Genomic DNA, 27,894 nt, shown 5'->3' on the forward strand with positions numbered 1-27,894 from the left:
GGAAACGGTACAAGTATAACTAGGCCAGTCTAGCTAAAGTGCTACAACTTCCAGGCAAACCTATGGGATGTTACAGATCAACCTCGTGGTGCAGTGCAACATTTCCATACCTACGGAGGTTTTGGCTCTCAGCTCCTAGACAGAGAGTATCGTATGGAGCAGCTGTTTTGCTCTCACTATCTTACACAAAAAAAGTAATGCAGACATCTAACACAACAGCAACTCCAAGTACCTATGTGTTGGAGAAGGGCATCGCACGTGCATGGGGAGCAGAAGGCTGCTTCTGCATACTCTCCCCAAGGTGCAGGTTTGATCCACCTCTTGAGCAAAGGACTGGAGGAAGCTCTGTGTGTGTGTGTTTGGGAAATGTCCTGAAGAGCACCAGCAAAAATGTGGAATCACTCACACTATTTCAGGACATACTTTTTGTCCTGGGTGAGAAAACATCAGCATTTTACCCCACTTTCCCCATCATTTCACTGTCTGTATTTTGCATCTCCTTTCACAGCACAGATATGTCAGTCTCTGGTTAAATATATTACAGTGAATTCTGTCTAGTAGAGGAAAATTCATTAGTTAAGGGGCCACAATAAAAGCAGACATTTGGAAACATCTACCTCTCCGTCCACCCACCTTACCTCCCATCTCTGGCATTTCTAATCCACATTATGTTGTTTCACATATGCATCTGTTGTGGTTTAACCCCAGCCAGCAACTAAGCACCACACAGCCGCTCGCTCACTCCCCCCACAATGGGATGGGGGAGAGAATCGGAAGGGTAAAAGGGAGAAAATTCATGGGTTGAGATAAAGACAGTTTAATAGGTAAAGCAAAAGCTGCGCACACAAGCAAAGCAAAGCAAAGCAAGGAATTCATTCACTACTTCCCATCGGCAGGCAGGTGTTCAGCCATCTCCAGGAAAGCAGGGCTCCATCACGCATAACGGTTACTTGGGAAGACAAACACCATCACTCTGAACGTCCCCCCCTTCCTTCTTCTTCCCCCAGCTTATATACTGAGCATGACGTCACATGGTATGGAATAGCCCTGTGGCCAGTCTGGGTCAGCTGTCCTGGCTGTGCCCCCTCCCAGCTTCTTGTGCACCTGGCAGAGCATGGGAAGCTGAAAAGTCCTTGACTAGTATAAATGCTACTTAGCAACAACTAAAACATCAGTGTGTTATCAACATTATTCTCATCCTAAATCCAAAACACAGCACTATACCAGCTCCTAGGAAGAAAATTTACTCTATCCCAGCTGAAACCAGGACAACATCACATTAGCAAAATACCCCTTGCATCATTTTAATTTCTTCTCCCCGTTTGTCCATGAAGACACTCACCAAAAAGGAGCCTAAATGCTGTCTTGCATTTTACGTGTTTTTTTATGTACATATATATCTCCATTCAGCCTTTCCTAGGAATGGGCAGGAACCCAGCAGCTTTCCAACGCTGCACTTCAAAGCTGCGCACCAGCGTTCGATGAAACACCACCACTGCAGCACGCCGGGGACTTTCCTTTTCCAAGTTGATACTTCAAAATATTTATAAATGCACTTAAGCCCCATTTTGACCACTGCCTCTATTTCTGAACCCTGCCTTGAGATTCATGGCAGGTCAAGGGGAGTTATGCTTGCATTGTTGACATACCTGAGGACAAGCAGAGGGACTTGCTCGCTGCACACAGAACAAAGCCCTGAGTTATTGCAGCTCTTTGCCCTTCACCGAACACAGTCATGGTTAGAGAAAACCCTTGTTTATAGCAGAATCCTTCCAGTTGGGGAAAAAGAGATTTAATTATAAGGTAATGGTGCTGTGGGTGTGTGTGCGAGTGGAGCAGAGATGTAGGTGCGGGAGGCTATGAGCAGGGCTGCTCCCCTTGCCCAGCTGGATGCTGGTGGCTCCAGCCTTTGTGGATAGTGAAAGTGGGGATTTGAAGTCTCCCTCCATCGCTATTGAAGGCTGAGCACTGAATTGGGTGCTTGCATAGGGGATGCAAAGCACGGAGAAGAAAAAGCCAGGCGGAATGACTGCCTAGGAGCAACAGGAGGGGTTTTTAAGGGGAGATGGATGGCCAAAATGCCCACACCTTTCCCCTTTCCCTTTTCCTGAGTCATGGCCTCGGAGACAGGCTCGCTCAGGTAGGTCATGAGCTAGGTTTGGTTTCCACTCCCTCTTCCAAATGGTATTGCAAAGTCAGAGCTCGATGTGAGCTGCTGGCATTTTACATGCAGAGATTGGTTATAGGGTTTCGTAAGCCCAAGAGCTCAAACAAGCCTTATAAAAAAACACCTTATAGAGGAAAAGATACAATCCAGTTAAACATTCAGAGCTCCTCAATGCTGCATATGCCAAGGTACATGCTCACAAAGTGCGTGCATCAGAGAATATTTTTCTAGCCCTGTCTTTTCTTTCATTTATTTTAAGGAACAGAGTGCGGTTTCCTCTCCTGCGTTTCTCATATTTTGCTTAAAAATAAAATTTGAACCTCTATCAAACCAAACAGCTTCTTGCCCAAGGTGGTAAAAAAAAAAAAAAGTCTCTTCTATGGTGAATCCATCAGGAAAGGAGAATATAAGTCCTCTGTGGCTGTATTCCCCCAGCAACATTTTGCAGTGGAACCCTTCTACCACCACGCATGACTTCTTGGGAATGTGTAAGGCATCTAATAGAGCATGGTCTGATTTATACTTTGAGCAGGGCAACTTTAACGGCAGCGGGAATGTGGGTGTAAATCTCCAGGCACAGAAAAAGCAGCCACGTAGCCCTGGTCCTCTGAATTTGCTCTGCTCTGAATGCCACTGCATAAGAATGAGGCTTTATGGTAAAAAAGAGGGACATGTCCTTCTGCTGGATAGGAGGGATTTCTAAGGGTGCAGCACTATAAATAATCATTCAAGCCATTTTGCACATGCATCATGTAACCCGTGATAAGCCACAGAACAGGTATCGAGAAGACCACAGAAACGATTCGAGGGCTGGAGCACCTCTGCTGTGAGGACAGGCTGAGAGAGCTGGGGGGTTGTTCAGCCTGGAGAAGAGAAAGCTCCAGGGAGACCTGATTGTGGCCTTTCAGTGCTTAAAGGGGGCTTAGAAGAAAGATGGGGACAAACTTTAGCAGGGCCTATAGCAATAGGACAAGGGGTGATGGTTTTAAAATAAAAGAGGGGAGATTCAGACTGGATATAAGGAAGAAATATTTTACGCTGAGGGTGGTGAAACAGTGGCACAGGTTGCCCAGAGAGGTGGGAGATGCCCCATCCCTGGAAACATTCAAGGCCAGGCTGGACGGGGCTCTGAGGAACCTGATCAAGTTGAAGATGTCCCTGCTTGTGGCAGGGGGTTGGAATGGATGGCCTTTAGAGGTCCCTTCCCACCCAAACCATGCTGTGATTCTATGATTCTATGAAGACCCAGTGGGTTGAATTAGAAGCGGAGGCTGTCATGCACTCTCATTCCTCACTGCTTTCCAAAAGGTATAGGCCTTCCCCATTCATGTGCACAGCCAGAGACGGCACAGGTCCCCCCGGATGTACACACACCCATCCTGCCATCTGACCCTACACACTGAGGGACTATGCACGCAAATGCATCCTCCTCTCCGTGCCCTTTGCACCGGTGAGTTGTGGGGACAGTTGCTGTATGGCAGGGGACGATGCCACACTCACTCCAACACCACACAGAGAACCCGTCCCCGAGATCTCATACCCACGCCAAATCCAGACCAACACAAAATAAATACAAATACCCTTGGAGGCAAGCAGGGATGGATGACAGTGAAGCATGTGGGTGCCTCCACAATCCAGTTTATTAATTTCTAATTATTGCCAACTCTTGCTGTTCAGACAGTGTTTGTCCTCTCCGCAGAGCAGAAATCCACCTCTAGCAACCCTGCTGAAGTCCTAAATGACCTTCATCTCTCTTTGACCATCATCACAGGCAGGTTGCACCTCTGCTCTTTAGGTGCATTTGAGTTTGAAGGCATTGGAGAAAGCCCTGTGTGAGAATAAAGACAGGGCTGCTTGTGAAAATGCATGCTGAAATGAGAAAATGAAATGAATGGCCAGTCCTAAAAGAGAAAACTCCTGCCATAAAGCAGATTTTGAGAAAAAAAAAGAAATGGTCATGCACTGCCCTGCTTTGCTAAACAGGCAGATGGGACCTGTATTTCTCTTCTGAAACTTTAATGGGAAGAATATGATTCTGCTGCAAGCATATTTTATATGCCTGGCAATTAAAGAGGAAAGGAAGGGCATAATTTATAGAATTCTGAAACACAGAGGATGGCTTTCTGGCTGCAATGTTTCTTTATTTTCTTGTTATTCTTTTTACTCTTCCTTTTGCTTCTAGGCTTGTGAAAGGTGATGGATGGGCAGCGGTGGAGAGAGAAATCTTCCTTTTATATTCACAGGGCAGGTACCGCATCAACAACTGCAGCGGCTACACAGGCTGCACCTCCTCTGAACAAGAACAATCCTGAGTCCAAAAAAAAGTGCTTCAAAGCATCCTCAGGCTTTCTACAGTGTTTTCCTGCTCCTACAGCCATCTCACGTCTTAGTCGCTAACGGGCTTCACGCTTTCAAACAGGAAGGCTGAGCCAAGTCTTGCTGTAGCCAGCAACACACAACATGGCGAAGCTCACACCCGTATGATCCTCCAGACCTTGCATCTCCCAGGTCAGTCTGTTCCTCACCCTTTGAGCTCTGCCAAGACCCTGGCAATTCCTGTCCGTGCCACTTCGGTAGGAAGCACGCACCACCTGTGTTCGGCTAGAAAGCCACCTTGTAGAAAAAGACCTGCTGGTCCTGGTGGCCAACAAGGTGGCCAGGAGTCAGCAGCATGTCCTTGCAGTGAAGATGGCCAGACACATGCTGAGTTGCATTAGCAAAACTGCTGCCCAGAGGTCAAGGGAAGTGATCCTGCCCCTCTATTCATCACTTGTGAGACCACAGCTGTGGCCCAGTTTGGGCTCTCCAGACAGACATTGTCATTGCGGAGGTACACCAAGACGTTAGGGAGCTGGAGCACACAAGGTAAGAACAGAGGTTTGTTCAGCCCAGAGAAGAAGGGGTTAAGGGGGAATTTAATTTTATTCATCTACCTACCTAATGCATAACTATAGAGAAGATGGAGTCAGACTCTTCTCAGAACACAAGAAAGTACGGACAGAAGCTCCAGCAAAGGAAGTTTAGATCAGATGTAAGAAAAACATATTTTAGTAAGAGGCTTGTCAAGCCTTGAACCATGAAGCCAGAGAGACGTTGGGATTTGTATCCTTGGAGATGCTCAAAACTCACGCACACAAAGGCATGAGCCTGACCTAGAGTGGGAATTTGAATTGGGAGCCTCCGAAGGTCCCTGCCACCGAAACCGTTCTCTCACTCCATGCTCCAGTTTTGCAGATAGGGAGCCGAGGCACAAAGGAGGTGAATGAAATAATACAACCACAGGCACTCAGGGGACCTGCACCTCAGGCCACATCTCCAGAGAGCAACCTAAAGCCCTCCCCTCATTGCTTTTGGGTAAATTAAATACGTGACCACAGTCGTGTGTGTTTGTGCTGGGCTTTCTGGGGTCATCTGCTCTTCTTGTTTCCCTGGTAGAAGGTAGCGCTTCTCTAGCTGCAAAATTCTTTGGATTTTTTTTTTTTTTTTTTCATCTTTGGGGCCAATTCAGCAACTTGTCTTTCTGCTAAGACTGTCAGCAAAAGTGTCAACTGTATGGCTGGTTTCTGTTATGTGGAATCATGCCCACCAAGACTTGGACCAAGACGATGCAGCCCATTTCACATAAGCCACCAACCAGCCCACACTTGGCAAAAACTGAAGACCGTATCAGCCATGCCTGCATGACTTCTGGCTTTGGGCCATTTTTATTCAACCCTCTGAGCAGCCACGATATAAATCTTGCTCTTCTTTCACTAGTCTTTGCCATGACAACACAATCACTTGGCTCCCCATGCCACGCTCTCGTTGGGTGTTTGTCAGAGATGTGTCAGTGGAAAAATGAACTCTGTACCCTGGCAAGAAAGGAGAGCAGTTCTTCATAAAACCAACCACTGCTGCCCTTTCTCAGCTCATACATTTGCTGCAGGAGAAATTCAAGTCCTCGTGAAATCACTATGAATATTTACGTGCACCAGGAGCAAATCCACATTCTTTCCTCCTGGGGAATAAGCAAGAAAAGCTTGCCCAGATAAATGCAGGGTGAGAGTTTTGCTCCCCCTCCAATTCCAGCACTCTCACGCCTAAATATCTCCATGAAACATGTGTGTGCATGTGTACGCATCCTTTATTCAGAGCTAAATTTACTCTTTAGAAAGAAGACTGATTGTCCTATTTAAGTCAGAAAGAAGGAAGAAATTTCTTCTGATGAGGGCGGTGAAACACTGGCACAGGTTGCCCAGAGAGGTAGCAGATGCCCCATCCCTGGAAACATTCAAGGCCAGGCTGGACAGGGCTCTGAGCAACCTGATCTGGTTGAAGATGTCCCTGCTCATGGCAGGGGGTTGGACTAGGTGGCCTTTAGAGGTCCCTTCCAACCCAAACCATTCAATGATTCTATGATAAGTCAGCTGAGTCCTCCCATTCACTCCAGCAAAGCTACAACTCCTGGTAAACAGAGAAAGCCATTCCCTGAACTGGTAAAATTGAAGCTCTGTAGCAATTTTTATATACTACCTAAATGATCTTTTTCACTGGCTGAAACCTCTTTTATTGAATTATTCCAAACTCTGACATTAGAGCATCTCTCAAGTCTGCTGATGGGATGCTGGGACCCCACTGTGTGCTGGACAGTGTAGGAACATACATCCCCAACGACCACCCGTGGGGAGACCATGAGGCCAACAGAGAAGGCAGTGGGGTTGGACATGATGTGGATTCAGCTTAGGAAGGTCACACAGTTATTACACTATTAGCATGGGAGGGTGGAGTCCTGCTTCTGTCCAGAGAGAGGGAAGAGAGCCCATCCCCTGCTGAAAGCTGTGGGTGGACGTATTGCACTTGGCCAGCCAGAAGATTAAGGCAGGTCCCCTAATTTGACATTTCCCAATGGAAGGGAGGAAAAAAAGCAATTCAAGGGGTGGAAAGAGCCCAGGTAAAATGCCAGCTGGAGAAAACAAGGTGGGTAGGAGAGGCTCCTAGCAGAGAGGAGCTGGGAGGAAGGCTTGCGGAGGGAGAGGAGGCTGCTGGCTGCGTGAGCCACCGAGCACTTCAAACACGGAGCACAGATAAGTGGAGTCACGGAGCAGGGTGGGAGGAGATGAAGGAAGCAGGCAGGAGAGAAGATTACAGGAGTGCAAGGAACAACAAAGAGGAGGAGAGAGGAGAAGGAAAAATTATGCAGGGCCTCGAAGGTCAAAAGAGTCAACTTCAAAAGGATTCCTTAAAAGACATAAAGCCAATGCCTTAATGTTCAATTATTTAGTTTTCACACAATTCTAAGTAATACATGGCGGGGGGGGGGGGGGGGGGTTGCCTCCTAACACTCAATTTGGCACAAAGGGACCATGAGAGAAGTCTGGGACTCTTTGCTTTCCTAATGGACCCAACTGAGGCCGGAGTCAGTGCTACCCCCTTGCAAAGGATGCAGAGCAAACGAGAGGAGGCTTTTCTGGTTCACGGGAGCGGGAGGGTAGGAGTGAGCAGGGCTTCTCCCTTGTGGAACTGAAAAATGTTAAAAAATTACTTGCTTGGCCTGAAACAAATGTTTTCCTTAAATTCTGGGTGTCTGTTTAATTAAAAACACAGGAAATGTTGAGGCAAACAAATCACACCGCCTGTGAAAGTCAGGACTTTTCCTTTGAAGATGCTGAAATGAAACGCTTCTGTTCTTCACAATCCCTCTGTTAATCTGACAAAACTGACCCACACGCACGGTAGTTTTTTTGCCATCAAAAACTTCACTTTGTACTAAAACATATTTGGCTGAATTATCTCTCCCAACTGTACTTAAGGAAGCTACAGCTAAGTACAAAGCTGAAAGAGGAGCTCCTGTATCCTGGGGCGTTCAACCCATCAGCACAGTTAAAATCACTGACAAGCTATGGCAAGCTAATGTCAGTAAAATGGTACCCAACAGGAGGTTTGAAGCCAGCACAGTGAGCTCTACAATAAGTTCCAGCCCATTAAACACCAAGCTTAAGTAAAATATTACAGCGGGTCATGTTTTAAAGCGGACGGAATAGGTTAGGGAATCAGTGAGGGCCCATGAGGATGCTCTTGGAGGAGAATGGAAATTCTGCCATATCCTTTTTCAGGTCCCTGCCCTAAACACCATCATTTTCCTCCTGACTGCAGATGCTTCCTTCCACTCAACACGATTTTTTTCCATGTGCCTCTCCAGCAGCGGATGGCAGTGGAGACTTGGGCCACTGACACAAAGCCACGGTGACATTACATCAAGCATCTGCAGGGCTACCACAGTGCCCACCCAAGGTGATGAAAGTAAAGAACTCGGAAAGAAAGCAGAAACAAAGTGACTTGGTGAAGGCCACGTAACAGGTCAGTAGCGGAGCAAAGAGCAGAAACCGTGTCCTCCGGTTTCAGCCCACCCAGATCCCAAGCGTTTAGTACTTTTCTCTGTTCAGCTTTGACCTTATGAGTTCCCTTAACCTTCTCCTGGCAGCTTCCTAATGGGCAAATAAATCTCAGGAGAGTATCTTAAATTCTTTTTTATCACAGACTGTATCAGTGTGATAATAAGATCAGCCTTCAGACTCCCCATTAAGTCACAGAAGGTGTGGTCATCAGTCATGCTTTTCCCAGCCTTAATTGCCAGACAGACACTTTAAGTGGAAAGTCCATCTAATGAGCCCAATCATTAAAACATCCCTGGTTCCTATTTGAGATGGAAAATTATATTACTCTAATAAGGAGGATGCATCTTTGCCCCCCTATTCAATCATGTGGCACGGGGAAAGGTGAGACTTCTCTGCAAGTTTGCCCTGGATGTGTTTCATTTAAATACAGTCCCTGCTTCAGGTAAGAAAAAGTAATAAAACCCTTCACAGAAGAACTGGGTGGTCGGAGAAGATGGCAGCGGCCTAGAGGTGAGCAAAGGGATCACCGTGGATGGGGAGGGTCACCACTGACACCACGGATGCTCCTGAGGGCTGGCCAGGTGGAGATGGTGGAAGAGCCACCGTGGTGGCCATGCCAGGGTGGAGAAGATGTGACATCTGGTGTGCTTATGGAAAAGATCATATGGGATGTATGAAGTGGGGTCTTCAATGGGACATCTCTTTCCTAAACAGTTTGCAAGAAAAGGCTTCATTTGGAGGAAGAATTGGTTATATTGGCCACTATCAGGAGCCTGCACCATGTGCGTAGTTATCCACCAGTTGGGTAGTTATCATGATCCTTGTCTCACAGAGAGGTGGGAAACTGAGGCGGGACAGCACACAAATTCAAAAGCCCTTGCATGGGGCAAGTCCACCAAAGTCCCTAAAACAGGGGTCAGGCTAGAAGTCCTCTGCAAAGGGGTAATTGTCTCCTGCCCTGTCCCGTCCCAACAGAAATACCCGCCTTTCCCACCTCTCCGTCTCCTACTGCTACTCATCACAGAAAGCTCCATCTAAGGAAGCCCCGTCTAGGAGCTCAGCCTAGGTAAGATGAGCCCAAGTCCCTGGTGGTCTCCAACAATGACAGATGCCTTTGGCTACATGCCGACGTGCCCATCACTCATGTAGGGAGGTGACGCTCCAATTGACCTGCTCCCACCACAAAGCATCACCAGTGAGAGCTCTTCCGCAGGGAAACCCAGTGGGAAGCCCAGGCAAACCTGAGTTATGAGCTCCACATCCAACGGCAGCTTTGCCGGGTGCTTGGAGCGCTGGTTCAGAGCAATCCCTAATAAAAACAACGAAGCACGGAAGGGTGTGTTACTTTTGGGTAATAATACATCTGAAAACTGCACGGTGAGGCAAAGACAACGCCACACCCTAAGCCACCCGAAGGGTGTGGGCATTATACAATGATTTGCCCACACCCAGAGCCTCCGACGACAATTAACATCCAGCCTCGCGTAAGAATCAGTAAATACCGTATCTCAAATGAGGAAACGCCAACATTTTCCATGAGCATGAAAAAACCCCCAAAGATGTGTCTTAACATGAATGTCACTTTGGGCAGATCTGCACCATCACAGCACACAGTGATTATTTTCTGCCCTTCTTCTGGAAGAAGCCAGGGTAAAGGCAATAGCAGTTATATTTTGAGTTATATTAAGTATGGATTTCTTAGTTTTCATCATTTCCCGCTTAAAAAAAAAAACAAAACAAAGCACCAAACAGAGATGATGGAAAAATCTAAATGTATAATTACATTTTAATAACTACAAGTCATGCGAAGTGCTTTATAGATAATAAAATGACAAGATCTCATCACGCCCAAGTTTATTTTCATAGCTGTAAATCTACTTCTGGTAAAGTCGACAGGAAAAGATTTTACTATTGAGTAATAATGGAAACAAAATAGCACTTATTAGAGGGAAATGGGAGCAAGAATTCATCCGATGTTGAAAGACAACAGAGAAAACCAGTTTGCTGTTAGGAGATAGCAGAAATAACTCTTTTTTGCCAGTCTGAGACACTGGCAGTGAGACCAGTTGGTTATTAACAGAGATCCTGCTTTTTTTTTCCCTAGAGCACAGTGCAGTTGCCGTGAGGCTCATGAAAACAGCAATTAAAGATGCAGCTCCAGGGTTGTACCTCCAGCCGCCAGCGGCATCTTAGAGGAAAAACAAAAGAGCACTAAAATGAGAGTGTCTCCAGACCTATTGCTAATCATTTCTGAGGTCAGAAAATTCAAGTTGCTTTTCCAACATAAATTCACCTGTTCATTAAAAAAGAACAGATGAAGATTATGATAAATCTACCTTCTGGGTGATCCCAGGAAAAAGGCAGACCTGATGCTACCAGCTTTGTGTCCGCGTGAAGGATGGAGCTAGTAGAGTTGCCATATACCTGCCTAAAACAGGGAAGCTGAAAGCCTTCCCGAGGGACAGGCGGTGCTCCCGAGGAGGAATGCTTGTTGCAATATTAACGAGGGAGGAGACGGGACCGCCAGGGAGAAATGAAATATATCTTCATGGCTGACACAGCAGGGACAGTTTGGATAGCTCAAGAACAAGGGAATTACACTGGATGTTGCTATTTGCCTTCAGGGCAGTCAATTGGGGCAGATCAGATGTTTGTATGGATAAGAAAGTCCTGCTTGAATTTCTGAATCCTGATTGTAGGCAAGAGAAGGGATTTTAATTCTCCAGCTGTAGATCCAAGTAACAGGAGCAAAGCATAGCCCTTCCAGCATATGTACAGGCAAGGAAATAAAAATATCCACTACTGTTGTTTGCTGATGACAGCTCAGAGCATCTTCAAATGAGACTAAGTTTCTACTGTGCAAGGTGCAGGGATTATTTTTATTATTATTATTATTACTACTACTACTACTACTACTACTACTACTACTACTACTACTACTATTATTACTAATTGCAGTGACCATTTATACTGCATCAGTGTCTTCGAGCTACAAGCGGGATGCTCATCCCCTTATGGGCACTGTATAAGCAAGACGAAAGAAGCAGCAATCTGTCCCTAAAAGCTTGTGCTCCAAATAAACAGTGGGAGAAAAGAAGAGATTACCTCATTTGTACAGATGAGGAACTGAGATACTCGGTGATGTGCTGAAGGCCATGGAGGAAGCCCATGGTAGAGCCAAAATTTGGAGTTAGCTCTTCCAAATCCTAACTCACCACCTTACCTAGATTATCAGCTGGCTCCTGCCTAAGGCTCAGGTTTATCCAAAGACTAGAGGCAGCCTAAAGCTCAGAGGGGCTCCAGATTGGGGCCACCATGTGGGCTTCCCATGCCAGGTGGTTGCCACGTGCTGGACCTTACGCCCACATCGCGTGGTTGGTGGCACCAGCTCGGCAGCCGGCTGGCTCAGCCCATCAGTGGCAGCGTTTTGGCAGTCGGCAAAGCCAGAGGATTTTGGTTTGCACTGGGACAGCGTAGATCACCCAAAGGAGCTGGGATGGCAGGATTTGGGCTGGTGCCATCACTGGGAGTTCGGCATTCCCACAGCTCACCTGGGATTTTCACTGAATAAAAGCAAAATGATTCAGACATGAAGGAAAAGTGGGTTTCCAGGGAAGGCTGGAGGAGAACTCCCAAGGGAAAAACAGGGATAGTCAGAGAAGCTGGGAATGACAGCTCATTGCATCCAACACCCAGCCTGGCAGGGCGCTGGGGGAAGGAGAAGGCAGGGAGGGCTTTTCAGGCAACCAGGGATGGTCAAAAAAAGGTACCATCAGCAGCAAAGTGGGGCTTTTCAAAACATAAACAGTTTTGGGGAAGAAACAAGAACGGCATGTGAGCTAAAAATAAGCAGCAGCAAGTGAAAAAAGGATTAAAGAAGCCCAGAAGAAATAACGAACAGCAAATTGCAGGGAATTGTTCAGCAAACAATAAAAGGCTCCTTGCCATCTCCCTGCAACGGGCAGGTGGCACTGGGAGAAAGCAACCCACGACAAATGATAGCTGCAAAAGGGGAGATGGAGGTGGGGAGAAAATTCAGTCCTGGCAGATTTGTTAAGTGGTTATTTTTCCTCTGTCTTTCCAGAAGACAAAGGGGAGGTAAAGCTCCCCGAGACAGGGACTGTATTTCACTCCGCGGTTGAGAAGGCTTTCGAGTGTCTGCAGATAGCGGCAAGAAATGGTCCTAAAAAGATTAGAGCTCTTAAGGTAGGGCAAAATACTATATCCAGACAACACACTCGAGTTTTAATGACAGTGGGGAGAGAATTGAGTGAAGCATTGTCTGCTGCCTTTAGGAAACCAAAAACTTAATTTGAAACAGCACAGACTAGAGCTGGGCTTTTCTCACGAGAAAGGCTTTATTCCTGCCCTTTAAGCATCACTTTTTAGCCTTGACATATATTTTCCATTCACTGCTTTTCCACAACCAACACAGGTTTAGGAAGGGTCTTCTGTGTTTTTAGAGTGATTTGGGTAGCTTGCTTTTGAGCATTTCCCTGGCAGTAATGTGTTTCTTCTTGCTGCATCCCTCTGTCAGGCTATTACCCATGTTTATGGATACACAGCTGAGGGATAACGAAGCAAAGTGGCTTCCTATAAATGCATAGGGAATGTGCTGGAAAAGAAACTTACCCTGGATTCCCCACATCTCAATCCCCAAACCATCCCTTGTCCCTCCTGCGTCCGTGATTCCCATGTCAGCTTGCTAAACTGGATGGGCCAATTCCCAATGGATGCAAAACAGCCAGAGCTTCCATACAACCTGTTTTATACTGGGAGCAAGACCAAGCATCACATCCAGTCTTAAATCATAGAATCATAGAATCGTTTAGGTTGGAAAAGACCCTTAATATCACCAAGTCCAACTGTAAACCTAACACTGCCAAGTCCACCAGTAAACCATGTCTTGACTGGATCAGGGATTTTGTGCCCCCAAAAAATGAGGCTGATTGCTATGGACCCCACAGTGGCCAATGTGCCCCATGAGAGGTCACCAGACCCCCCTGCACCACTTGTCTTGGGACAAGGACAAAACAGGGCACTGCCTTGCTGCCAGCCTTCTAGCCGCATCCACTGGGGCTGGGGGGAGATCGCTCCTATGTTGCCCCCACCGACTCCTCCACTGGTGAGTGACACTGAGGTGGCTCTGCTCTTCCCATCTCAGCTCCCGCATCCCCCAACCTGGGACTGTCTGCTGCAGGGACCCCCCTGACCTTGCCCGGGGCTCTGTTACTAAGAATAAAATGCAGAGGGCTGCGCTGCACCAGCGCGTGGTGGGATAATTGCAGGGAAGCGGCTGCTGTAGCCCAGCGACCATGATAATTGGGTACGGGCCATCCTGTAGCCAGGTTTCCCGTGCTATTATCCCCTTATTAATAGAAACCAAATCTACCTTTGCAGAGAAAGCACTGCGAGCCTGGAAATTATGTGGTGCAGGGCTGCAGGGAGGCATCTGCGGCATCTTTGCAACAGCCTCAGCCCTTTGCCACCCAAGGGCCAGATCCTGGTGGGGTCCGCAGGATGCTCCCACCCAAGTCGTGGCAAAATCCCAGCAGTCCCGACCCAAAGTCCCCTGTGGTCATTGGAAAGGCGAATGTTAGACTCAGCCACACGGCAATTGCCCTCATGGAGGCAGGCGAGCGAGATTTGGTCTATTAACTAATTCATCCCAGCAGCATCCCTGCAAGGTATCGCAGAGAGTATTAATTTCATCTCCCATGAAGGAAAACTGAAGGTCAAAAAGGCTTGAATTTCTCCTCGCTCACATGGATGGGGTACAGTGGGGGCCACGAGCTGAGCATCCGTGGATTTAGGGCTGGGAAATAATGTGGAGCGTCTTAGCTGGGATGCTCCTGCCTGGGCACTGCAGGTTGTCAAATATAAAAAAGGTATAAGTGACAGCATCATTTTAAGGGGAATCAACCCACAAGTCCACAGCTCTCCTTGCTGGAAGGTGTGAAAGCAAAGCGCTGATTTCTGAGAAACCCAAGGACAAGATGAAAGTCTCTGCAGAGTCTTCCAGGACAGGACTTCCAGGTCAATATGGTGGTGTGGCTTTCCATGGCCAGGACTAGCGCAGCTCTCTCTCCCCATCCCTGTCTTGTTTCAGGCTAACTTCCCCTCTGAAGCACAACTTGGAAACAGTCCTGGATAAAATGTGCCCCGATCATGACTTTTTTATTGGGTAAGCAGAGATGAAGGCACAAGGCGTGAGCCAGTATTAAAGCTGGAAGGTAGATTAGGTGCCTCTATCCGAAATGCAGTCAACAATGCAGAGAATGAGATCTGGTTTGGTACCTTTATTTTTTAATGCAGGTTTATGAAGGTCTTCAGGACCATCTGAATCTCGTCTCAGATTTGGGATTTGGCCTGAAACCTCCCCAGCGATGTTCACTTCCACCTCCCCTCCCAATTCATGCTGGGCAAAGCCTAGCAGATGGCCTTCTACAGTAACGATTTTAACCATCAACATTGTTAATATTCTCGAGTGACGGAAAGAATTATCAGCCCATAGTATTTCCAAGCTTCCTCAGTTTTATTCACCTCTTCTTTGCCCAGCTTTTAATGCTTACCATTTCAATGGCAATTAATACCAGCCTTTCTGAAGATGAATCCTACAAGCTTGCAACCAAGTCCTCACAGCCAAATCAGCACAGATGTGCTAGAGAGCAATGCAGATGGTTTCTTCTTCCCCTGAAACTCGAGACTTTGCTTCTGCTTGACGCTGCGGTGTTTTGCAGGCTGGGGATGTCAGGAGCACGTCCTTCCCCATATGGCAAGTGAGAATTCATCCCAGGAAAATTAAAGCAGAGAGAAGAGACCTGGGTTGCCTCCTGCATTTTTCAGCCCTTCTCCATCACTTTGTGCAAGCCTGGTGCTGTTAAGCAACTACGTAAGAGATGAAAAACGTCAGGGAAAATAAATAATACATAAATGCCAATGTGTGTTGCCAAGGCCACCTCCAGGATGGATATGTACCCAGGCATGCTCCCCTCCGGATGGCTGCCTGCTCCTGCCCTGGAGAGATGTCACTGGGAGTGAAATCGAGCTCCTGGGCAAGACGTTGTTTCAGAGTGATGCATCGGAGAACCTTGCAGGTGACAGAAACTGTAATTGCTGTGATTAAACTTCCCTGGCCCATTTCACCCCTGTGAAACCCAGTCTCGCTGCTGATTTCAGCAGAAGCAGGATCAATGTCCCTACCAGAGGAGAGGTCGGGAGTGCTAGGGAGATCTTTCCCCGAATCATGAGCAAAGCTCCACTGCTTGGGTAGTGCCCTGGGGCCTCGTGGATGCTCTGGCTTCCATGAGGACCTGAACAACATTCTCCATCATCCATAAAAGCAGTCCAAACCAGGTGCAGAGAGCCAGCAGCCTGACAAAAAGGGGTCTCAGACCCAGTGTGAGATGCTACAGATGAGTTCTTGGGGTTCAGGGTGGCAGCACCTTGTGCCCAGAGGCTGCAGAGACCCCCAAGGGAGCTATGCTGCACCCCAACAGCCCTGTCCTCACATCCTTATTTCAACAGTGGCTTGGCCACATCTGCCTCTATTTTTCTCAGCAAAACCCCTGAGAGCTCGACAGCTCCATAGCAGTAAGAGATAACATATTGGTCACTTCAAATATATGATAAGAATGTAAAATAAAAGGTGCCCAGTGCAGCTGGATGCAGCCACAACCGTGATGTGAGCTGCCCAGTCTCATGGCATGGAGAGCCAGCTGTGCCAGTAGTGCCAGCAACCCACTGGAAGGGGTCCTCTCCTCACCTTGTCCTTTCCATGGGTTAGGAGGTAAGGCATCACCCCTGGAGCAGGACGCTTGTCCTCCAGCGATGATACAGGAGCATCCAGCCCTGATGCACAAGGACACCAGGAGATGCTCAGGGTGCTGGGAGGTGATGGTGAGGAGTGTAGCCCTCGGGGTGGTCGCTTCCAACCTTGCTGTGACGGACAAGTCATGACACTCCCCTGCCTCACTGCCCTTGCCTGGAAAACAGCCGAAACATCCCCAGCAAAGCACTTTGCAACCCACTAACCCCGCTCTTCTCTCCTGTGCCTGCTGCAGAGGGCTGGAGGGGCCAAGGAGACACAGCACACAGCACAGCACGGAGGGATGCTGCAGGGACTCCTAAAATGCGATGCACCCAGATAGGCTAACACCTTTGCAAAAAACCCCGCGTCTGCTAGGATCAGAACCAGCTACAAAGGTTGAAGATGTTGCTTGAGAAATATTAGTTATAGCTGTGTACATGCATTTGCCTTATTAGTTTTCTCTGGTGGGAGATTATAAAGCGACTGGGAAAAGAGGGGAAAAATATTCTCCTTGTTTAGCACAAAAATATAGGTAACAATTATTAGGCAATAATTGATTCATCCGATACTTTATTAACTGGAGTTTGGATGTGCAAGTGACAGGCTCTGCAGGGAGCCTTTCATGTGACACGTTATTAAAGACTCTTTTTCTGGCTCCGAAAGGCAGTGGCTGGCAGATCAAAGGTCAGACATTTCAAGGAGAAAATTGGTTTAATGTGGCTGCAGATAGCCTCACAAAAAACTAATAAATATGCAGTGAAATGTAAGGAGAGAAAATTGTGGACAAGAGAGACAATTACTTTGAAACCAGGATAAGAGCAGCACGGGCTCAAATTAAATCAGCATACGGGCTCCTTCTCTCTGTCTCAGGATTTAGTATTCAGAGCAGGAGCCCAGCTGCTGGTGGGATGTGCTGGGGGCGGGGGGGGCACTGGTACCCAGCACCAAAACCTGCTGGGGGAAGATGCTCAACCCTGAGCCGCAGCCGGGATGGTGGTGTGAACCATCACGGCGTACCTGGAAAGCCACCTGTGACTCACAGCGAAGGATGTCCATGAGCACCGTGGGATTTTGTGGTGGCTGGTGAAGAGATTATCCCTCCCTGGCTGAATCCCGCAGGGAGCCCTTGGTGTGAGCAAGTGGGCTCATGCCAGCACTGGGACACCAGCAGACAGTGACCCACAGCCCAAACCCCAGCATTCAGTGGTAAAAAATGAACACAGAGTTGTTTTACTGTAAGAACTGATGCTTTTAGCTTATCTTGCTGTTTTTCACTTGATCTCCTGACTTTTTCAGAAGCGCACCTCACTTATTTTTAAACTCCAGGCAGCGATGTCTGGATACTTTGGGGTTTTTGTTTGCATTTCTTGAAATGCATTAACTTAAATGACCTCCAAATGGTTGCAAGGCAGGATTTCTTTGCTAAAAAGTCACAGCTTCACTCCTTTTAATTAAAGGTGAGAAAACACCCACTGCAGCTCTCTAATCTGGAAAGGGACTTCCTGCATGAAAACAAAGCGCGATATTCCCAGGACTGCTGGAAACTGGAGCAGAGGAAACAAAGCTTTAAAACAAAATGCCTGGTCCCCTTCGGAGAAGCAGATAAGGGTACAACCTCTTTGTATTCCCTTTGCAGGTCTCCTTCCCCAGCTGAGTCACCCTGCTCCAGCGTGATTTTTCATTGCCCCACCAGATAGCCAGAGAAGGATCAGGCAGCACAATCTGTCTGCGATTTAGCAAAGTCAAGCCTTGCCTGCTCACCCACATGGAGACTTCCTCCAAGCATGAAAAAGTTGGGACCCAAAGGCTAAATTGTGCCATCGGCCATGCTGTCCCATAGGCTGGACCACCATGGATGGATGAGATCCCTCTGCCCACCATGTTCCTACTGGTGGTTTGTTGCTGGCTGTATCCCTCTGCCCAGGATGGCGTTGTGCCCAGGGCAGCTTTGCCACCTCCCTGGTGAGGAAACCTCAAGAGAAGCCTTGGGGATGGGGCAGAGGGGGACAGCTGGTGCCACCCGTGTCCTGCTGGACATGGGACACTTCAAGGAGAACCACATACTTCAAGGAGAACCAAACACTTCAAGGACAACCACACACTTTATGGGTCACCCACAGGAGAACCGATGGGGCACGGACCTCCACACCTGCAACCCAGGCAGGGAGCTCTTTCCCTGAGTTATTTGTGCGTGTATCGCTCTCCCATAAATCAGGAGCCCTGACAGTGTAATTTGTATCTGGGGAACCTGGAGCAATTACAAAATCAGCCCAAACACTGTTTGTTTCACAAGATTTTGCCCTTAGTTAGCACTGTCATTCTGCTTTAATTACACTGTAATTAATTGCAACAAAACTGTTTGGAAAGTGCATGTGCACAGTTGCTGGAATATTGCAACCTGCCCGCTCCTCTGCAGCCATGAAAGTAAAATCTCTGATCCTCTTTCGATATAACACTTGGCATTAATTTTTCCACCCTATAGCCAGAGCATCTCCAAGTCCTCTCAAAACCAGACCAAGACCCATGGAAGGTGACTACTGACTTATTTTACATCCAGGGAAATTAAGGCGCGGAGGAGCTAATCTCTTTAATTTCTCTTCAGACAGGACTAAGAGGGCAGAAGTTGCCAGAAGTGAACCAAACCTGGGTCTGGATGTAAATCACAATCTTTTTCTCTGCCCTGGGATGTTCAGATGTTCTCATGTTCCCTTGCAGCTCCCAAAGCCACCTAGCACCTTGAAGGGGCTGGGACCTGTCCATGTTGTCTCATCCAACACCTCCCTAAAGACAGAGGCAGCAAGACCTGCTCACAGCACAAAGACCTGATGATAAAGAAAAGCAAATCTAACCCATTTCTTTTGCAATCTGTCCCCTTTTCATATTTCCAGCCGTGGCATGGAGGCATTAATCCCGGCTGAGGTGGACCTTCAGAGTCCCCTTTCAGCTGGCATTCTGTCTCCTGGCGCAGACTATAAAAGCAGCCATAATGCAATCGCTGGCCAGCCGCTATGAAACAAGAAGCTGCTAAATGCATCTGAGGCTGCCTCGAGTTTCATCCCCTGACCGATTATTTCTGTGCAAGAAAGGCAGCTGCACCAGAAGTCTGCATCCCTGCAAGGATGGGGAGAAGGCCTGGAAGGGACACGGCAATCAGGAGACAGGGATTAGCCGATGTGACTCATCTCCTCTCGCACACCACCAGGGCAACGACTTGCCAGTAGGGCAGGAGGGGAAATTTCCCATTTCGAAATTGCTCAACATTGATAATAAAAATGTTCGGTTTTTTTTCCCCCCAGCTAAATACATTGCAGAAAAAATACTCTGCCTTGCTTTTCTTTCCTCTTTGCTGTTTTCTTTTTTCAGTCTCTTCTCTTCTCTTCTCTTCTCTTCTCTCCTCTCCTCTCCTCTCCTCTCCTCTCCTCTCCTCTCCTCTCCTCTCCTCTCCTCTCCACTCTCCTCTCCTCTCCTCTCCACTCTCCTCTCCTCTCCTCTCCTCTCCTCTCCTCTCCTCTCCTCTCCTCTCCTCTCCTCTCCTCTCCTCTCCTCTCCTCTCCTCTCCTCTCCTCTCCTCTCCTCTCCTCTCCTCTCCCCTCTTCTCCAGTTTCCTCCTGGGAGGCCATCAAACCTTCTCACCTCCATTTTGCTAGCGGCAGATGGAAAAACTTGCCCCAAACCACGGGAGAACAGTGATAGAGAACATGAACAGTGAGGAGAACATGATAGATCACCAGCTGGTCACCCAACGATGTGCCCAGACGCCATATGTTCCTGGAGGCACCACCAGCCTCTGGATTGCTCCCCAGCAGCCCAGAGCCACAGCCATGTCGGGGAGAAGGGCCCAAATTTTGCATCAAGGCAGCAGTCCCAGCACAGGGGACTGTGAAGCCACCTCTCTGGCTGCCCGCCTGGCACCGTGGTACGACACAGTGTAAGGAAACCCCATGGCAGAGGTGAGGATGCACCTGCTTTGAGAAGCTCACGAGCTCACAGAAGACAGGAGCCGGCCAGGGATGGGGCAGGCAGCGGCAGGGCGTCCAAAGGCAGCAGCAAAACGACTGGGATTATCCCAGCAGCAGTAACTTCGGAAGATCCAGCTGATCTGCGAGACCTCCCAGACACATGCCTAGAGAGCCTGGGGTTTGGCAGAGGATATGCTCCATCAGCTTCAACTCACCTTGGCAAAAGGTGCCCAGATACCATGGTGACGGGCTCGGCGGCGATAAACACCAAACATGGGTGTGGGTTGTTTGCATAGTTAGGAAGCTGGCTGGTCTCCATCCCTCCACCCTGCCTTCTTCCAGCGGTGCCAGGATCTCGATCCAAAGTGGTCTCCTACCTCCTCCTGGGCTGGCTCATCCGCGGGCAACATGGAGGCACTTCCCAAACTGGTTCCCTGCTAGGCAGGGCAGGGTGAAGGATGGCGATGTCGGCTTTCTGCCTCTCCCCACACCCTGGGAGGTGGAAGTCATTTGATGGTCCCAACATCCACGTGCCTGCCTAGACCCACACGGAGATGGCACAGAGCCTTCATGGTGTGGGATATCCCCTCCTCCTCTTCTGCAGCCGCCGAGCACATCGAGCCCCTTGTAAAACCACCATCTGGGATATGGCATCCTTCCCCCCCTCCAAAAAAATCAGTCACAACCACCACACACCCATTCCTTAGGGGCAAGGACATCTTTCTGAGGGACAAGGAACAAAGCAATCCAACAGCAGTGAGAAATAAGCTATAATTAAGGCAAGCTGCTCACATGAGCGATACTTGAAAATTATGCAGACCTGTGAGCAACGTTGCCATCGGGCGCGCAGCTCCTCTCAGGCTTCCAGTAAGGAATAAAAAAGCTCTGACTAATATAAAGAGGCCTCCAAATCATTCTTGGCAGAAGCATCCCAGCCCCGGATCCCCTCCCTCTATTCATTGCTAAAGCTCTCAGCCAAAGAAAAATAAACCGTGCAGCTACCTCGCTGACCCGACCTGCAGCGTGGTGTAGCTGGGCACCAGCTGCCCCTTCTGCACCATTCTACACTAATATAATAGTGTATAATATATATACATTCTACATTATATAAATTTATATACTATATGAACATTTATAATATATATATATTTATACATAAATATATACATTACATGTGGGGCTGCATGGGCAGCCCCACGCTGATGGGACCTGGTGTGATGCTGCTTTCCCATCCCCATCTTGCCGGGAGGGCAAGGGCACAGGCAGGGGCAGGGGCAGGGGCAGGGGCAGGGGCAGAAGCAGGGGCAGGGATGAGTCCTCCCATCACTGCCCCATTTGCTAGGATTATCCACACATGCCACGTTTCAACGTGGTCTGAGATCCTTCACCTTTTCTAATTACTTCCAAATTTATAAAAACATTCCACTGGCGACACTTAATGGGAATATGACCAGGACTACAAACTGGGGAGGGAAGACTTCAGTGTTTTGAAACTATTTTAATAGCTTGCTATTTAATTAAGAGCAATAGCTCTGAAATTATGTCAGTGAAACTTGCCACTTATTTATTAATTAGAGGAGGAATTTCAAAGGAGTCTAAGGGAGTTAGGTGCCGGACAGCCCTGGGCTCGTTGGAAAATCCCAGGTTTGTACGGCTAATGCTTGCTCAGTGCTTAAACATGCCGGGTTTGACTCCTCATTGCCTGGCACCTGAAGTAAACAGCGTCAAGCACAAGCATAAAGTGAGTGTTAAATCCTGCCTGCTCCTGAGCACGGGTTTGAAATGTCCTTTTTGCGGTGGTGGGAGTGATGGAAGGTGTTGGAAGACAGAGGAAAGATGGCAAAGCATCTCATCTGCCTTTCCAGGAGCTATTTGCTGGGCTGTCATGGCACGGATAACACCAGGATACATGTCAAGAAGCCCACAAAAGGTTTGCTCTCCAGCGTGGGGTGTTGGAGATGTTGAAGGCAGCAAGGGCTGGCTGTGCCCATGGCATCCACTCCTGGTGACTGGGATTCAGACAGACCCAGCTGCCTTTGCTGCTCCCAACCTCCAAATCCTCCCAGGAGGAGAAACCTCCATCCAATCCCACTTCCACCAAGCAGAAAGGAGGGGAAAGTTCCACTCAGTCTCATTGCCCCAAATATTGTACCTGGGTGAAGTAGGAGGTGGCTGCCACATCCCCTTTTCAAGGGCAGAACAAGCTGCAGGTCCACACACAACTGCGCCAAGTGTTTCCGTCCACCCAACAAGCTCCAGAAAGCAACACCTGGATGGCCGAGTGCTGGTTCCTCCTTTGCTGAGCACATTCCTCCCCTCCTGTTTTCATTCAGCCCAACCTTAAACAAAACCATGGCTGTTGTTTTTATCGGCAGCATGGCTCTGGGAATTACCTACGCGGGACCGGGGGAGCTGGAGAGGCGGTCTGTGCTGCTGAAATAGCATTTGATCTCAAGAAGGAGCTGATAAAAATATTAAAGCTTAACTGGGTATAACATACCATCCTGCTGTGTCCTGTTTGCTAGTAAAGAAGCAAAAAGTTCCCGAGATAGACTGAGATTTAAACCCAAACTCCAGGTAGGGGGTCTCCAGATAAAGCACCTCCAGTTTCCCCATGCAATCCCTGCTTGTGGCATGGCCAAGGTCGGCTTGAGCCGGGCTTAATCCTGCACCAAGCAGCAGCCTCATCCCGACCACGCTTCCCAGCCTGTCTTTAATCGCGATTTCTCTGCCAGCATTAAATCTGCTGAGACATTTTAGCTATTTAAGAGGAGAGTGGGTTTTTTTCTGCAAGTTTTCTGCAAAGAACAACCGAAACAAAAATAACTTTAAAACAAATATTAATAAATAAGTACTAAAATATAGAACAGAATTGAATATATATACTAATAGAATTCTATTCTATTCTAAATACTAATCATCTGCCTCATCAGAGCCCTTCTGCCTGCCCAGCAGGAGATGTTAGCAGATGTGTTTTCACACTGATATTTCCTATTTAAAACAAACAAACAAATAACTAAGCCAGACTTACAAAAAAAAAAAAACCCGCAAATTGAGAAGTTGTATTGTACAGGTGTTGATACACAGCCAAAATCTCCAGGCTTGGTAAAGATTCAAGATACCAAGCAAGGAAATCAGAAAGAGAATCACAGGTTCTAGTTCAAACAGCAATTAAAAACGCATGTAAAAGGCAATAGATTAGTACAGAGGATCGCTACGATGCGCCAAAGATTTCTAACACGAACACGATTAGCCTCCAAGCATGAAATTCAAGTGCCTTCCCCTCCCCTCAATAAACCGCAAAAGCCCTAAAAGGGGAAAAAAAATTGAAAATCACATATTTTGAAAGCTGAAAGTACAGCATCCGACCCACCTTCCCGCTCTGGGTGCCGACCCTCGTCCTCCCCTTGCCTGCCTTGGCTGCATGGGGAATCCGGCAGCGTCGCTCCCTGGGTGTCTGCAGCCGAGTGGAGATTGTCATTGATTTGTGTGTGGAAAGTTAAGCCTTTCTAGGAGCGGTTAGGAGAATTCACTCCCACCACTCCCTCTAAACCAAAAGTATTTGGCATGGAGCCCTCCTCGTCCACCTGTACTATTAATGTCTAAATAACACACGGGACATGGACTGATTTTACTGGGATCTTTTCATGTTTCCTTTTTAAACAAGCACACAAAGTTCTTTGGAAAGAAAAACTTGGGGTTTTGTTCTGTGTTTTTTTGTTTTTTTTTTAAAATCTCATTTTTCTTAAAGCAGATTTATTGCATCCTTTTTGTTTTCTACTTGGTGGGCCAAGCCTTTCTCTGGTGCAACCAGTGACCCCTGACCATGCGCTGATTTGCCACCGCAGAGGTGACTCCATGGGTGACTTTCCTACAGATCTGCTCCACTTCCCCTGCAAACCATGCACCCATTTGGCTGAGACAAGGTAAATCTGGGGGGGATGAAAACCTCTTTTGGAAAAGAACTGGATATAATTTAACTAAAAAAGTCAGGTTTTGCGCATGAATGACACAAGCGAGCAAGAAGATGGAGGCAAGGCATCTTCAAAGGGGGGGTTTGCTTACCCAAGGCCCCTTTCGCTGTGTTGTCCAGGTGACAAGACCCCAAACTGGGTGGCCAGTCCAAGGAACGAGTGACTTTCAGAACCCTTCCCAAGTGCCCAGCACGGGGCTCTGAAGCCCCCCCGGCACCCAGATTTGGAAGCCACCTCCTGGGCACCTCAGCTGCACCCATGTGGCCAACAACCCCATCCCACACCCACCTCCTGTGGTCCCCATCCATGAGGACGTCCCCTGCAGAGGAGTCACCCTGATGGAGCCTGGCTCAGCAGAGCGTGCCGCCTCCGCCGCCGCGAGCAGCCTAACCTGGCTAAGCCCGGCTTGCTGGCATGCGTGCAACCCCAAAGGGCTGGCCATTGTGTTGAGTGATAAATAACAGGTCCCTCCTCTTCTCCTCGTTGGGTGCCCGAGGGATCAGCTCATTCCTCAGATTCTGCCCCGAATTAAGCAGCCACATCTCAGAGCATTAAGTTAAACCCTGCATTTAATAAAATACTAGTTCCTTTCTGGCACAGGTGTTATGACAATGAGGAAATACAGATTTTTTGTTAACACAATAAATCCGATGATAGCAGCTGGACACCGAGTTCCACGTTACATGCCTTTCTGCTGGTTTTCCTTTAAAGCAGCACATTAAAAAAAGCCCAAATCACAACCAAAATTGTTTATACAAAGGAAATCTTTCTGAAGCACGAGGCAAAATCAACTGTAAGATAGCCTGGGGCAACCTGGCACTCCCAGACACGGCTTGGAAGAGCTCTGTGCTCAGAGCACAATTACTTTTGAAACTTTTATTACACACTTTCTTGGTCTGTAGTAAAAAAAATATACTGCTTCCATCTCCACACCCAAACCACTATCTGCAATTCCTCTGACTACTGGGTTTCTAAGGAGTGTCTGGGTAAATCAGTAAATGAAGTCGGTGCAAACAATATGTCTGGCCCCAGATAAGGGTAAAGCAAAACTTGGACGGCATCCAGTGACTGCCAAGCCGTCACGGAGAGCAACACCAATTGCCACCCACTGCTTTTCCTGGTATTCCCACAGCCTGCATCCCCCATGGGACGGGAGCACCCATCTAACCACCCATCTGCACCCTGGCCAAGCTCCCCAAGCACAAAACCAAGCAACTCTTCATTTCCCACAAAACCGACTTTTTTTCCCCATCAAAACGGCTTGCCTCCATCAATCCACCAAAGCCAACGTGTTGAAGAAAGAATTACGTCCATCCCATGCTCCTGAAGCGCATTGTTCATGGTGCTGTTTCCCAAGATGGTTTTATGGAAATGTCCCCAGCACCATTGAGGTGCTGGAGCATGTCCAAAGAAGGGCAATGAAGCTGGTGAAGGGTCTGGAGCACAGGTCTTATGAGGAGCGGCTGAGGGAGCTGGGGTTGTTTAGTCTGGAGAAGAGGAGGCTGAGGGGAGACCTTATTGCTCTCTACAACTACCTGAAAGGAGGTTGTAGCGAGGTGGGGGTTGGTCTCTTTTCCCAAGTAACAAGTGATAGGATAAGAGGAAACGGCCTCAAGTTGTGCCAGGGGAGATATTAGGAAAAATTTCTTCACTGAAAGGGTTATTAAGCATTGGAACAGGCTGCCCAGGGAAGTGGTTGAGTCCCCATCCCTGGAGGTATTTAAAAGACGGGTACACGTGGTGCTTAGGGACATGGTTTAGTGGTGGACTTAGCAGTGTTTTAGGTTTACGGTTGGACTCAATGATCTTAAGAGTCTTTTCCAACCTAAATTATTCTATGATGAAAAATGTCCCCAAATTCCTGCAAGCCAAACCCAACATTTTCATAACAGAAGAATACTTGGCGGGGGGACAGTGACAACTGAAACATCTCAGCAATGACTTTTAGTCCAAAACCACTGCAGACCAATAGGTCCCCACTAAACCCTGGAAACTATTTCCCATTTTCCATGTGAAATTGGTTCCCAGTTTTTTATCACTGTTAACAGAGGGATGAACTGGTGTCCTAGACTATAAAGGAAGAGAGACTAAACTACTTCTAACAGCGTGTGAAATCAGAATATCAGGAGAAAGAAACGAAGAAAGAGTTGTGCCAGACCCCACCTCAGTTCACAACAGGAAATATCTAGTAAAAAAATATAATAGAAAAATGATTGTTTATCCCAGGTCAGGAAAGTTCTAATTACAAGTACATTGAATGGAAAGCTATCCAGAAGAAAGACTACTTGAAGGATGACTGTCCAATCAGAAAAATATAAATGTAAATCAAATGTAAAGATCTTCACGGGCAAAATAAATTTTGACACAGTTTTGCTTTCTACAGTTTGTTTGTTTCTTTGTTTTTTTAAAGAATAAACTGTGTTTTGTGAATTTTTGCAATTTTTCCTTTTGAACCTGAGTTTTTCAGGCCAGTTTAAAACTTTTGCTAGTTGGAGCCCAATAACCAACCTCAGTTAATACAGCTCTTTGAGAGCCAGAGGAAGATATTTTCCGCAACAAGATTTGCTGCACCAGTCACATTTTTCAAAGGAAAATAATTTTCTTCCTCAAACATCCCTATTTCATGGCCAAAACCTGTTGGTAAAAAAAAAGATTATTTTTTTAACAGGTTAATTTTGGTAAGACATAAACCCCAGCAACATATTTCTCTCCAAATCTCACAAGAAACTGCTTGCAAATGGGAAACTTGGAAAAGCCCGGTGAGGTTTTCTCCAAGGTGTCTATCCCACACACCCACACGCGTTTCCGTTTGCTATGGTACGTATCCCCATTAACTTCAACACAGCTCTCCAGGCAATAAAGTTAAGCCTTGCCTAAGTGCTTCCAAATGTTGGCCTTATTTTAAAGGTGATAGAGTAAATGGAAGGAAGAGATGTGAGCCCACAACCTTGATGCACACCCTCATTGCTGGGGTACCACCAGGTCAGGAGGAAGGAGGATGGGGAAACAACCCATCTAGTTTAAGAAGGTCTCTGTGCTTATGGCTTGAGTAAGAGCTGCTGGTTTTTCATCTTTCAAAGGCGATTGTGGACACTGGGAGAGGGTGAATGGGTGACCGGTGAAAGGGATTTCCTTGCTAGTAGCCCCACGCTCTGCAGATGAGGAGCAGTTTTCAGCAAGAGGCTGAATTACCAGTTACCCCATGCCACGGACTGGGCAGATTCGCTGATCCAGGCTATGTGTACATGCAAAGCTGCTGTCACAATATTCCTAGCCAAAAAAAAAAACAACCTCTAAAGCAAATCAGTGAAAACCAATGTTGATTAAGTGCTTTGCTAAAACAATCTAGCCGGTCTCAGTGATTTCATATTTGAAACCTTAATGGTCATAATCCAGATCGATCCTAAGTGATCTCCAGTACTTTGCCTAACGTGGATGAAGGAATTCAATGAGGCTCCAGTGTCATCAATGGAAACAGGGTCATTTATGCTACCCAGAGATTTCCTTGAGAAATGAATACACCGTTTGATTTCTATGGAGGAATAGGGCTGGAAATAGCCAAGATGGTATTGTGTAGGTGTACAGGGTGTACATGTACATATACACACTG

The 27,894-nt window shown here is 47.5% G+C and overlaps 1 protein-coding gene across 3 annotated transcripts in view; it reads right to left on the reverse strand.

The window, feature by feature from the left end:
* The window catches only part of ZBTB7C (zinc finger and BTB domain containing 7C), a 178,472-nt gene that overhangs the window by 25,145 nt on the left and 125,433 nt on the right, over window positions 1-27,894 (reverse strand). The window contains exon 1 of one of the 3 annotated variants that reach the window (XM_087760368.1): window positions 23,684-23,780. The exons of the other annotated variants lie outside the window; for them this stretch is intronic. Within the exon in view, the coding sequence (XP_087616494.1) occupies window positions 23,684-23,736 (53 nt within the window). The 5' untranslated portion in view covers window positions 23,737-23,780. Of the gene's footprint in view, window positions 1-23,683; window positions 23,781-27,894 lie in introns of those variants that run through there. 3 annotated transcript variants of the gene reach the window in all.

Source organism: Nipponia nippon, unplaced genomic scaffold, assembly GCF_047370975.1.
Source record: "Nipponia nippon isolate SJK-2023a ecotype South Korea unplaced genomic scaffold, ASM4737097v1 scaffold_22, whole genome shotgun sequence".
NCBI classification, from domain to species: Eukaryota; Metazoa; Chordata; class Aves; order Pelecaniformes; family Threskiornithidae; genus Nipponia; species Nipponia nippon.